Raw genomic sequence first — 14,409 nt, 5'->3', positions numbered from 1 at the left:
TCTTTGTCTTTTCTTTTCTGTAAATTTGAACTATGTATCTGTTTGTGTGATTGGATGGATGGATGGATGGATGGAAGGATGGACAGACAGACAGACGGATGCAGAGACAGACAGTTACCCAGTCTCTCTACAGAAGGAGAGTGTTACTTTTCACTCCCCTCCTCTCTTGTTAAATAGAATCATATTCGGAATAGGCAGAGTGAATGCACAAGGAAGTAGGAGCACCTGCATAAGGTACTCAGTGTAATTAAGGGGTACAGAAGACTGGACAGGGTGTGTGGATAGAGAGAAGAGAGAGGGGTGATCCCTAAGAGGGTGAGGGGAGATGGGTTGGTTTATGGAGAGTGTAACAAGTGAGGTGGGGGGAGATATAGGAGTGTCTCAGGGGACCATGGTACGTATGTGAGGGCACTGAGAATGAATGTGAGGAGGCATATGAGGGAGAGTGGAGGGGAATGAAGTAGGAGGAAAGGAAAGTGTTGAGATGGGGTGGAGGAACAGATTGTATTAGGGGAAGGCATGGGCGTAAAAGGGTGTGACTGTATGTACGGGTGGGTGTGTGTGTGTGTATCTATCTATCTATCTATCTATATATATATATATATATATATATATATATAGATATACCGATACACAAATATATATGCACAAGCACAAACGGCAAATTAATTTATTTGCCCGTTAAACAGAAACTCAAGTCTAGGGGTAACTATAGAAATAATTTTATTTTCATTCCCTTTGAAATTAATCTTATTTGCAGTTTGGGCATTAACTGCCCTCTCTAGCATGTAAGGTGTCTTGTTAAAGGTTACCTCTTTTGTGTCGGTGGTACGTGGTAAACAACATTCAAGCAAGGGTGTTGCCAGTGCCGCTGAACTGGCTCTAATAATAATAATAATAATGATGATGAGATGTTGATTTTGTGTATATGTGTGTAGATCAAAGAAGAGAGAGAGAGAGAGTATGTGTTGTTGATTAAATGGTGGATAATAACAATATTTAACTAATGTCTTTATACAAAGGAGTGTTTAACTGATGTGTTGTGCAGATCAAATGAGAGGAAGGCTATTTTCTGTGATGTGGATCAAACGAGAGAGAGAGACTGTTTAATAGATATTGCATGGATCTGATGAGAGAGAGAGAGAGAGAGAGAGACTGAATGGTGATGTGTTGTGTGAATCAGTTGGGTCAGCATTTGTGTTTTGACCTTTGCAACAGGTTAAAGCTATAAAATAAGTGAAGTTGCAGCTATTTACAATTAACTAAATTTATAATTACTGTCAATTATAAACTATTGAATTGTTAATTCCAAAGCTTGTGTTAATTCCAAACATCTTTGTGGTTTTATTTTTGTGTGTACAGGTGGAGAACGAAGACTTGGTCAATGTCAACATCATAGCATTTCGACGGTTGAACCAGATGGACATCAGTGGAAATGTGATAACACCTAATGAATTTCTCTCTCATTTAAAGGTGAGTGTTGGCGTGAGGGAGGATTTGTTTCAGAGAGTGAGAGAGAGAGAGAGAGAGAGAGAGAGATGAGGTTGGTAGAGAGAAAGGTTGAGAGAGAAGAAAGGGAAAGAGACAAACACTTAGCATTCAATTGCCATTCCCTTGCCCTTCAGTTAGCATTCATTTTCCATTCTCTTGTCCTTTCTTGACCATTCTGTTGCCATTCTCTTTGACCAGGTTGTCTTGTATAAAGATGAAAGTCCAGATTCTCCAACTTACAGTGTTACCCTGGGAGCTACAAGTTTCTTCTACCTACCATCTCTACCAACAGACCACAAGGTAAGCTTAATAAGTTTATTTTCCCTCATGGGGCTTTTATGATGGTTAATTATGTTAATCAGCCTGAAGTCATCCCTATTTTTGGAAATTTATGATTAAAGGTATTCCAGGTGTGAACAACATTTCAGGAAGAAAAGCAATTTTTTTATTGCTATGTCAAGTGCTTAGAAAGTGTATGATCCAGTGGCGAGGGTGTTGAGCTCACAGTCATGAGCAGGTTTCAATTCTTGGACCAAGCAGTATGTTCTGTTGTTGAGCAAGGCACTTCATTTCACATTACTCCAGGCTACTCAGCTGAAAAATGAGGACCAGCTGGGTGCTGGTGCAGTTCTCTCTCCCTCCAGCTGTCACATCCATCATGTTCTGTTGGGTGTCAAGAGCAGGAAGGGGCCAAGATGAAGTCTATGTTTGTTCACACTGAAATAGTCCCATTTCTACGTTCTGAGTTCAAATCCTGCCGAGGTTGACTTTGCCTTTCATCCTTTCAGGGTCGATAAACTAAGTACCAGTGAAACACTGGGGGCAATGTAATTGATTCATCCCTTGTCGAAAAAATTTGAAATAATAATAATAATTATTATTATTATTATTATTAAATTCTGCCAAGGTCAACTTTGCCTGTCATCCTTTCAAGGTCGATTAAATAAGTACCAGTTATGCACTGGGATCAATGTAATCGACTTAATCCCTTCCCCTAAAATTGAGGCCTTGTGTTTCCAGTAGAAAGGATTATTATTATTATTACTATTATTATTATTATTATTATTATTATTATTATTAAGGCGGTGATCTGGCTGAATCATTAGTGCGCCAGACGAAATGCTTAGTGCTTTGTCTATCGCTGCATTCTGAGTTCAAATTCTGCCAAGGTCGACTTTGCCTTTCATCCTTTTGGAGGTTGATAAAATAATGCCAGTTGAACAATGAGGTCGATGTAATCAACCCATCCCCTCCCCCCAAAATTGCTGCCCTTGTGTCAAAATTTGAAACCATTATTATTATTATTATTATTTCAGGGATACAACTTACGTCTGGAAAGTTCTCTTTCTCGTTCGATGTATGACTACCAACTCCCAGAATACAACTTTGTAGCCGACACTGCATATAAACACTTCACCTTCAAGTTTGATCCAAAGGTAAGAAATTCAGTCTGGATTTCTTGGCAAAATGGATGCGAAAAGTAGTAGGTAACGTGGTCAAAGATATCATCATCATCATCTTTTTGACGTGTGATGGTGTGGCCAAGGAGTTTGCTTCCTTGTTGCATGGTTTCAAGTTCAGTCCCACTGCATGGCATCTTGGGCCAGTGTCTTTTAACAACAGACCTGGGCTGATCAAAGCCTTTATAAGTGGATTTAGTGGACAGAAACCAAAAGAGAGCCTGTTGTATATATGTAACCATGTGTGTGTGTGTGTCTGTGTGTCCTTGACTTGACGTTGCATCATAGATGTAAAGTCAAGCACCATTGTCATTATACAATGACGATGAACCAGGGTGAAAAGAGGAAGAAGTGGGTGTGTGATGAGGGAGACCTGGTGATTAGAGTGACAGGATGGAGGAAAGCAGGGAGTCTGTGTTCGAAGGAGTAAATGAAGAGAAACTGTAAGCAATAGCCAAGTGCGGTGAGACTGAAATAGTAGGGGACAATGGTAGGAGGTAAGAGAAAGGGAGTGATGGGTAGTTGTAAAGGGGTTGGGGGTATGAGTGGAAGGGATGTCAATAATTAGTGACCTTGAAAGAGGGAATGGAGGCTAGAAATAAAGAAGGGTGACACATAAACACACTATCAGATACACATACCAACATACATTCAAACACATTGAGACCTCAGGACTCACACACACACACACATCTTTTTTCACCTGTCTACACAGTCTAAACATCTAAGAGTTGATTTTACCAATTTCTTTCATCAGCGTCGTCTCTTGGACCAAGATCTCAACCAGACCTCTTTCTTGCTGTTACCGTTTGCTCTAATGGTTCTTGGTGCCATATATATGGCCTATAAATTCCGACATAATTTAAGCAAGGTAAGCTAAATGAATTTTATTTTTCTCACACATTACAAAGTGTAGCTGATAGAATTGACATAATGTCTAGTATTTCGTTATAGTCCCTTTCTGTTCTGAATCCTGACCACACTTTAGGTGGTGTCAAGGATTAAAGCCAGTGAAATGTTAAAAGCAAACATCCTCCCCCACCCCTAACCTGACCCTAATACTCACCAACCCCGTCTGCACTTACTCTAAATATTTAAAGGCTCACTAAACAGTAATGATTAAAATATAGATGAGTACAATTATATTTAATGTTTGTGTACAGTCAGACATAGAATTATTGTTTTGACATATTCGATTGATGAAACAGTTTTATACGCAGTCTTTTAAAGGCACAAGCACAGGTGAGGTCAGTTTTGGCAAGGTTTTTACAACTGGATGCCCTTCCAAACACCATCCACTTTACACTGTGAACTGGATGTTTTTAAAGTGGCACCTGCACTGACAGGGTCACTAAGTAACCTGCAAGACAAAACTCTTTTGAGAATGGGTGAGGAAATCACCATTTTCTGCTTTAGTTATTTGTGAGAAGCCAATGTTGAAAACTCTCTCTCTCTCTCTGTTTCACAGATATCTTTTATGGACGTAATTAACCAAGCTAGGAACCTTGTCTCTCAAGTGACAGCAGAACCAAGCAATCCTGTTATCACAGAAACTTTATTAGCTCCTGAAAATAATCCAAGTAAACGAAGATTTAAATCAAGAAAATCTGATTGATCCTTCAAATATCTCTGGTTTTTGTGTTTCATTCCATTTATTTATTAATACTAGTGTGCATATGTGTGTGCGTATGTGTGTGTGTGTGTGTGTGTAACAATTCCCTTTTTTGTGAGATACAAATATTTTGGAGGTGGGTGTATTTTTGGTACTTTTTTGTACATCAATAAATAATCTGTACTCATCATGCCCGTACTTGAAGCTGAGTTCTACTCTTTACTCAAAATAGACTGTATATTTACTTAATATTGATCTGGGGGCCACATTGATGGCATCTGTTTATCATTATTTCTTCAGATAGCATATTGTATATACGACAAACAGTTTGTGAAACTTCATAGCAAGATCAAGATACTTTGTTCTTCATGCTTCAAGGAAATAGATTTTCTTCCTATCCAGGAGTGTAGTCAGCAAAAGCCTGAGACTAAAGCTGATTTTGTGGGTGATGGTGAGTAGAGACATGATTTTTATATCATTTTACTGGTACACGCCACCCCCCGCTGTGGACACAGTGAAGATCATGGTATTGACCACCACCAACAGCTGTGTAAACTTCACAGATCACATCTGGCTGTTTCCAATTGCATTATGGCATCACAGAAATATCAGTTACCTCTCTCTAATAGCGACATACTGATTGGACAGTGTGCAATTTTAACCCTTTCATTACTGTATTTATTTTAAGATGCTCTGTGTTTCTTTCAATTCATTTTAAATATAACAAAGAATTTAGTAAAACAACTTCGTTATCATTAAGCTAGTGTGAGGAACATAAATTGTGACTGTTTGGTGGAAAATTTTAATTCAAAACTTTTGAAAACAAGACATTTGTACTCAGAGCCAGTTTCAGCCGGGTTGGTAACAAAATGGTTAAGGATGTCATCTCTACCAAACTTCGATTTTCATACACAAGATTTCTTGTTAAAAAACCAATTGCCAATGCAGTGTGAAATGACTCCAGTCACATGATCATCGCAGACCCAATTCTTTGCCTGTCAGAGACTGACAACCAATGTGTTGATTCTTTGAAGATAAGTGACATCAGTGGAAACTTCATTTCTCAGACCACCTTATATTTGTGGCCAGCTGACCTGGCCTTCACAACCAAATTTACTTTTGTAGGTTTTTCATTCTGAACTGAGCTAATAACACAATTCATTAGAAGGAAGAGAGTCAAACTTCAATTTTGCTGCTGACTTCTTTTCTGCATTTTAACACTTCTAAGAGAACCATTTTTTTCTAAATATGTGCAAATAATAATACTTACCTTTTTACCTGTTTCAGTCTTGGACTGTGGCAATGCTGGAGCATTACCTACAACAGTTAAGGCAAATAAACTGACCCCAGGACTTATTTCTAAGCCTGGTAATTATTCAATCAGCCTCTTTTTGACACTCCACTAAGTTATGGGGATGTAAACAAACCAGCACTGGTTGCAAAGTGGTAGTTGGGATCAAACACAAAGACACACGATGGTCTTCTTCCAGTTTCTGTCTACCAAATCCATTCACAAGGCTTTCATTGGCCTGGGGACTTGAATAGGATACACTTGGTCAAGGGTGCCAGACTGTGGGACTTCTATTTTTCCGTTCTAGCACAGATTGCAACAAACGCCCTTCTTCCTAACACCAACCACTTTACAACATGTAATGGGTCCCAACTTTTTCACTACCAAGGACCCCTTTTCCCACAGACCCCAGGATATTCTAATCCTTATATATCATCATCATATATATACAGTAAGTACCCCAGTTTTCAAACAACTTTGATTGCAAATAAATTGTGCTTTTTATATATATATATATAAACAAATGAAAGACAGAAAATGGAATATACGGGAATTTATTATTAATCATGACAATTGTTTTGATACATCTAGCATCAATTCCTCTTATGGGACCCTCAACAACTGGTTCAGGAGCAAGATATATCTCATCGGGTGATAAATAAATAAAAACAACTACGTTTTCACATACCACTAAATCTAAGGAAATAATCTTACGACTTGTTGTCTCTAAAGTGTCAAAAAATAATTTTATTCCCGCTTTAGTGACATCAGATCATGAATATGATGGAAACGACCTGTTGTCTCTAAAGTGTCAAAAAATAATTTTATTAACACTTTAGTGACATCAGATCATGAATATGATGGAAACGACCTGTTGTCTCTAAAGTGTCAAAAGTTTGAAAAAAATTGTCAACAGAAGGGATGTAAAGGATTTTTATTTTAATACCTCATTCTCGAATTGCCCCCTTTCTCTTATTGGTATAGTAAACATTGTGTAATAAATAACCCTACCCAAATATTACCATGCCCCACACGTTGAGAATTAAACTGACAATTTGCGTACGATCTGTATCAAAGAATGAAACGTTCTTAACGCGTATGCAGTCTGTATCACACAGATTTCAACAAAATTTTTTTTCAGTTATTTAGATCAAGATAATATCTGAATTTTCAGGCAATTTCATTCACAAGAAAAATTTCGACACGAATGGGTTAAAGTATGGAATATTTAAAACAGGGTCTGTCGTTATTTTCTGTGACATTTAGCTTTAAAAAAAAAAAAAAAAAAAAAATGCATCATACCAGCCATGAAATACAGTATATATAAATATGTATTTTTGTGAGTATAAAATCCTGAACAAAAAACAATATATATAGATATATTTATTTTATTTAATAAAAATTTTGAATATAAAAAAAAAAATTTGTATAAAGAAAAATAAACGCAAAAGTAAGTTTTTTGAAACAAACAAAAATCTTTACTACAATCTGGAATGAAGGACGGCTAATTAATATATTTAGGAAGGATTTACTAAAGAAGCAATGTTATTTGTGAAGCATTAGCAAAAAAAAAAGTGCTAATAGTAATGGTTTTTTAAATTTTTATTTTGATGTTCACAAAATGTAAACAAAGCTTCTGAAGTTGATATTTAACCCTTTAGCATTTAAACTGGCCACATCTGGCCTCTTATACTTACCTGACAATGCCATTGTAAAAAAGAAACAAAATCACAATTACATCATTGAAATCTTCAAGCTGCTGGAAAATGCCTGAATGTATTCTTTAAGAATCTGAATGCTAAAGGGTTAAACCAAAGTAGATAAAAATGTTACAAAAAAACAAAACAAAAAAAAAAAACAGGTTATACAGCAGTCAGTTGGATAGAATTCATTAATTTCAATGAATGTTGAACTAAAAAAAAGAAAAAATTAAAATACACTACAAAAAAGTCACAACATATAATTACAAAAATTGCTGTTGGAAAAGGCAATTTTTTTTTTTTTTTTTTAAACAAATGCAATTGTTTTTTTGTTTTGCTGCCCCTTCTTTCTGAATACAAATTTTCTTTAAGGCAATATATTTGGTTTATGTTATGTTATTTACTTGATATGCATCACAGATTGTCAAAACTTGGTAAAAACAGTTATTGATATGATCAAAATGATTCTTATACGACAAATTTAAAAGCTTCTTTGCTGAAAGATAATCAAATCTGTTGTTCCCATTCTCCTTTGACACGTTTCTCAGTAATTCTACTATATTTTCCAAAATACAAGTTGAAGTAACAGAGCATACACATTCAAACATCATCACTAGTTTATCCTGGGAATTATTGGTCCTCCAAAGTTGTCCCTTTTTTTAAAAATATTTTTTTGGTCTGAAAAGTGACTTGTATGTTGGAAAATATGGTCTGTTGTCATACCACACACACACACACACGAAAAAAAAAAAAACCTGCAAAGTTCTGCTAAAATTCCAAAATGTGAGTTCAACATCAAACAATTTATACAATTCTCAAATAGAATTTTGGTCCCCAAAAAATAATAATGTAATGTAATGGTGTTCATGCCTTTACCAAAAACCATTTAAGACAAACAAACTCAAAGCAAGAACTGTACGTTGAAGACTTGGTTCAGTTTACCAAAAGTTATGTGTCTCTGCCCTATGGCATTTGGCAAAAAAGCTTATATATATATATATACATACATATATATATATACGCAGGCATTGTATCTGTTTATAATTATAACATCAGGTCTTTGAACAAAAGAACCTTTAATTCGTACACTTGGAACTATTGATCCCTTCCTAAATAAAACTACTTGTTTTCTCTTTAATAATTAATTTTCATGATAATAATTTTAACCAAGTGAGCAGAACCAATCACTGGAATATTATTATTTGAAGGGCAGTTGACTGGCAGAACCATTACAGTATGGGACAAAGTGCCTGGTGGTTTTTATTTACGGCTCTTTACATTCTGAGTTCAAACCCCACTGGAGTAGCCTTTTGCTTTTATCCTTTCAGGATCAATAAAATAAAGTACCAGCCAAGTTACTGGGGTTGATGTAATTGACTAACCCTCGACTCCTCACAAAATTTCAGCTCTGTGCCACTCGTAGAAAGAATTATTATTATTATTATTATTAATAGTGACAGATTGGCAGAACTGTTTGAACGTTGAGTTGAAGAGCCAAGTTGCCTAACCAAGAGGTTGCACACACACACACACACGTGAGGTGGTGCTGAAAAGTTCTTGGTTTTCAGTAAAATACAAGAGTTAAGGTTTGGTTCAACATATTCCCCTTCTCAGATTCACAAACTTATTGCAGTGGTCCTTCAGGTTTTCCAAGCCCTGTAAAAGAACTTGGAAGGTTGGGCCTCCAACCAGGCCTTTTGCAACACCCTTAAAGCCAGGAACAACAGCCCTTTGTGTGTGTGTATATATATATAATATACACACACATATATACTTACATACACACACACTTGGTTTTTTTAAATTTATATATTCTAGTATATGCATGAAGCCTTCTCAACATTACACCCACTATCATCATTGTTTAATATATATATATATATATATATATATATGTTTATATACACTGTATTAAAAATGTGTGACACTACCAGCATTAAATTAACTGCTGCTATTGCCCCCCCCCCCCCCATTGCTCACAGCTAGATTCAACTCTGATGTGTTCCATATGTGTAAGTTTGTTCCTAAAATAGTCTCTCAGAAAGTTAATTATCTCACACACTTTTGTGATGCTGTCACAGAATTCAAAAAGTGTGTGTGTGTGTATATATATATATATATATATATACAGAACAATCCTTTGCCTTCCTTGCTAATGCAAGAAACTGTTTGTAATCCAATTAAATAATTCTTTATAACTTTGGCTCAAGGTCAGTAATTTTAGGGCGAATGGAATTGGTTGGTTCCATGAATTTCATTGCTTTATTTTATCGACCCTGAAAGGACACAAGGCAAAGCTGACCTCAGTGGAATTTGAACTCAGAACATAAAGAGCCAAAGAACTTTTGGTAAGCATTGTTGTTCCATTCTGCCAGCTTGCTGTCTTTAACAATGATTTTTCTTCTCAAGGCACAAAGTCTGGAATTTTGTGGGCGGGAGGGAGGGAGGGGACTAGTTGGTTATATTGACCCCCAGTGTTCAACTGGTACATATTTCCTCAACTCTGAAAGAATGGAAGGCAAAGTTGACCTTAGCAGAATTTGAAGCCAAAAGAAATGTTCCAAAGCATTTTCGTTTGGTATGCTAATGATTCTTATTTCTTTACTGCCCACAGGGGGCTACACACAGAGGAGACAAACAAGGACAGACAAAGGAATTAAGTCGATTATATCGACCCCAGTGCATAACTTGGTACTTATTTAATCAACCCCGAAAGGATGAAAGGCAAAGTCGACCTCGGCGGAATTTGAACTCAGAACGTAGCGGCAGACGAAATACTGGTAAGCATTTTGCCTGAAGTGCTAACGATTCTGCCAACTCACTGCCTCTTTAATAATAATTAATAAATAGTAATGTGGCATGACAAATTTAGTTTTAAGAAGTGACAAATAAACCTGGTGTACGAATCTAAATGAGTCTATGAATGAAATAAGCCTGGTTCTCTCTCACATACATCACAGCGAGAAGAATATGAGACGCAAGAAGTTTGTAAGCAAAACTGCAAATCACAGGAGATAAAAGGAAAAAAAAATAAAGTTTTTTTTTAAACATGCAAAGGTAAATAAACAAAAATTTGTGGTAGTTTTTACTTTCTTCAAGGTTGGTTAATAACGAGGAAGAACGTATTTCGGATAAAAGCACTTACTGCTCTTACTTTAGTATCACTTATTTCCAATCTTCTGTGAAAAATATATCTGGCCATGGGGGTGGGGTGGGATTTTACCTTGTTTGGAAAGAGGTGAGGGCTGACAACAGGAAGGGCATCTGTTCTTTGGAAATCTGCTTCAAAGAACTCAGTCTGATCCAAAAAAAAAAACTGATGATGGTATTTCTAAATAAAGTGGACCACTTGTATTCTGGTCCCCAACAGCTGAAGCACTGACCTCACACCTGTTGCTATACACACAGACATCTTGCACAGCATTTAGAGAAGGGTCACTCAGCTGAGTGGCACTTCATCACTAACTGGACACTCCAGCCTCTGGTCAACAGCCGTACTGCCTCTTTACTCTCTTTTCTATCACAAGCCTGTTCCTTAGAGCTGACTGGCCCCATATCTCCCCCACTTGGGTACCTCTAATCCATTCACATCCCCACCTCCCAACACCCTTGCTATATCCACCATCACCCCCTTCTTTGTGCTAACCACAAAGTCCCCCCCCCTCTAAATATTGGTCTCTCTTCCTTGCTATTGACATGCAACATTTTAAACAGAAGGGGCTGCAAGGACTGTGGGCTGTGCCCCTTCCAGACTCAGGAATATGAAGAAGAAAAGAAAGTAATTACCACCACAACATCTCGAAGTTGGTCAGTTTTTAAATTTTTTCATTGAAAACTAGGAAAATAAAAGGAATTGAAGTTTTCAAAATTCACAATTTTCGAACGGTGAAATAATTTTAAAAATATAATTTTGGACAATTTGTAAAAATTTTCCATTGAAAAATGAAGAAAATATAGAAATTGCAATTAGAAGTAATGAGAAACAACTTTAAGAATTTAGAAATATGGTGAGGAAAATGAAGAATTGGTGAATTTTAGAATTGCTGCAGTGTGTCTGAAACGAACAATGGTTTGGGATGTTTTTTTTTTATAGGTTAATCTATAACAAAACAAACATACACAGACAGACTGATCAATGTAAAGAGAGAATATCAACGCTTGTTTTCACTGGACATTGCTCATGTCCAGTTAAAAAAAACAAACAAACAAACAAACAACATAAAAGACTCTCTGAATGTGATCTACATCGGGATAAGAGTCATGTATTTTCTTTAAAGTTTAAAAGAAATAGAAATAATAAAAAAAAAAAAAAAAGCTCAACAAATGATTTCATTGTCAGGTGGACAGCAGTGATGTAGAAGACCTCTGGGAAACAACAAACACGATAAAAGGTATACAAAGAATGATGCCAATGATTTTTCTAGAAATTTTCTAATGTAAAAACTGCAGAAGCAAAATAGAAAAATTAAAAATATCAAACTATAACAATAAACAAAATAAAAAGTTTATATATATCAGCAGAGCTATATATATTATATATATATATATATATATATTTTTTATAGATGTGTGAATATATATGTGTGTGTGTGTATATAATATATATGGTATGTACAAGATATTTAGATGAAGAATGGTTAAACATATACAATATGTTGTGCCATTTTGGATATTTACAAAAATGAAACCAAACCTGTATTGCCCCCCCCCCCCATTCCAAGCTATCTAAAAACCATCTCACGTTTAGTAATAAATAATGATCTATATTTTAAATAGCAAATAGGGACTTAATGCATAGACACATACACGTGTGTGTGTGTATATACACACACACACACACGTATATATGTATGAATACATGTGTATAAGTGTACAGATATATACATGTATACATTTATATAAATATATATATATATATATACGTATACATTTATATAAATACATATATATATATATATATACATGTATACATTTATATAAATACACATATATATATATACACACATACAAGTATCTATACATATGTGTATAATTTTGTGTATATATTACACATATACACATGTATTTATATCCAACACATAACTTACGTATGCATATATAGTATTTATATGCATACATAAATATATTTATATATATATGTATGTGTATATATGTATGTATGTATGTATTTATATATGTATGTATATATGTATGAATATATATGTGTGTGCATATATATATATATATATATAGTAAATACATACAGTTGACAAATGTAATTATATGTAGTCTTTCAGCTATTTCTACATGAAGAAGAACTGTGATAGGGGCATCAGTAGTCCTTAAATTCCCTTCAACCAGCTGGTCCCATGCAATGGGTTTGTGGCACATTTGTGAGGACGGTCAAGGAGATCGCAAAGTCAAAATTGCTTACATTGAAACTTTTTTATAAAATGTAAAAATGTTCATGAAAACGTAATGCAAAAAGGCAATAAGGACACAACATAACGTTTGTTGTTAACAAAAAATATATTTTCCCAAGAAAACTAGGAAATGTTAAGTGTTCCTCGTTGGAATATATTTTTGGGTAATTTTTTAAAACTTTTTATTTAAATAGTTAAAAGAAATATCGGCATGATGGCAATGGGTTCGGAATTGGTGGTCTAAAATATACAAGATGTATAACGTGTGACAATGCTTTTATCTATCTACCAATCTATCTATCTGTCTGTCTGTCTATCTATCTGTCAATTCATCTATCTAATTTCCTCTTCCTCTCTCTCTCTCTCAATACACGAGTGTGTATGTAAATATTTACATATAAAATATAATTACATTATATATATATATAAAATGCATGTATATAATTGTCTATGTGTGTATGTGTACACACACACAGACAGAGTTCTCAAACAACATCAGAATCAATAAGGATCAATGAAGTTTCAAAATATTGAATCCATTATGTCAATGTAAGAGAAAATTGAAGTACAATGTTGTGATGGAGCTACTTTAACCAGAGACATCATTAACGGTAGCAAAAATGAAATAGCCTCAAGAGAAATATATCTCCTGCCCCAAACACACAAGATTACAAAATCACTGTTAAACCAAAATAAAAACATGTCCTATTGTTTGATTGGTTAAGCTGAGTTTTCATTTCCCAGTGTATTCCGCCAAGAAGAGTTGCAGAGAAGCATCTTGGAGAAGTTGATGATCAACCAGGAATCGAAGAATGGTTACTGGTTGTATACAATGAAAATAGAGAAGAAACCAGAGTCTTACTTTGTTTATACACTTGGTCCATTGCAAAGGAATTTTTCTTGCTTTTTGTTTTTTTTTCAAGTTAAGGCACAAAAATTTGGCAAAATATGTATTTTGGACAAAGGAAATTAACGACACAAGTAATGCAGTAACCACTAATTATAAGTGAAATCTTGATGATTTCAACAAATGAATATCAATAAATTGAATTTTCTGATATTATAAAGTAAGTGGCTGAATATGCCACAAACACCTGTACCATTAATATAATTCACATAGAGAAAATCATCATCATCATCATTTAACAGTCACGTTCCACAATGGGATGGGTCGAATGGTTTGACAGCATCAGATGGGTCCAAGGACTGCTTTGTGCTGTAATGTCTGCTTTGGCAAGGTTTCCACACACACACACACACACATAAAGAAGATAGGCTTCTACACAGTTTTTCTATCAACCACATTCACTCGACCTGGAGCTACAGTAGAAGGCAATTGCTCAAGGTACTGCATGGTGGGACTGAACCCCAAGCAAGCTTCTTAACCACGTAGGTTTAGATGGAAGTGTTGAGTTAAGGTTTTACGGCTGGATGCTCTCCCTGTTGCCAACAT

The 14,409-nt window shown here is 35.3% G+C and overlaps 1 protein-coding gene across 1 annotated transcript in view; it reads left to right on the top strand.

The window, feature by feature from the left end:
• LOC106870420 (BOS complex subunit NOMO1) overlaps positions 1-4,753 on the top strand; it is a 35,827-nt gene extending 31,074 nt beyond the window's left edge. Inside the window, exons 27-31 of the mRNA XM_014916490.3 lie at positions 1,363-1,473; positions 1,690-1,791; positions 2,808-2,927; positions 3,709-3,822; positions 4,420-4,753. Coding sequence (XP_014771976.2) covers positions 1,363-1,473; positions 1,690-1,791; positions 2,808-2,927; positions 3,709-3,822; positions 4,420-4,566 — 594 coding nt within the window. The 3' untranslated portion in view covers positions 4,567-4,753. The remainder of the gene's footprint in view (positions 1-1,362; positions 1,474-1,689; positions 1,792-2,807; positions 2,928-3,708; positions 3,823-4,419) is intronic.
• The last annotated feature ends 9,656 nt before the right edge of the window (positions 4,754-14,409 follow it).

Source organism: Octopus bimaculoides, chromosome 20 (assembly GCF_046866305.1).
Source record: "Octopus bimaculoides isolate indiv1 chromosome 20, ASM4686630v1, whole genome shotgun sequence".
NCBI lineage: Eukaryota > Metazoa > Mollusca > Cephalopoda > Octopoda > Octopodidae > Octopus > Octopus bimaculoides.
This window is presented reverse-complemented; position numbering and strand designations above follow the sequence as displayed.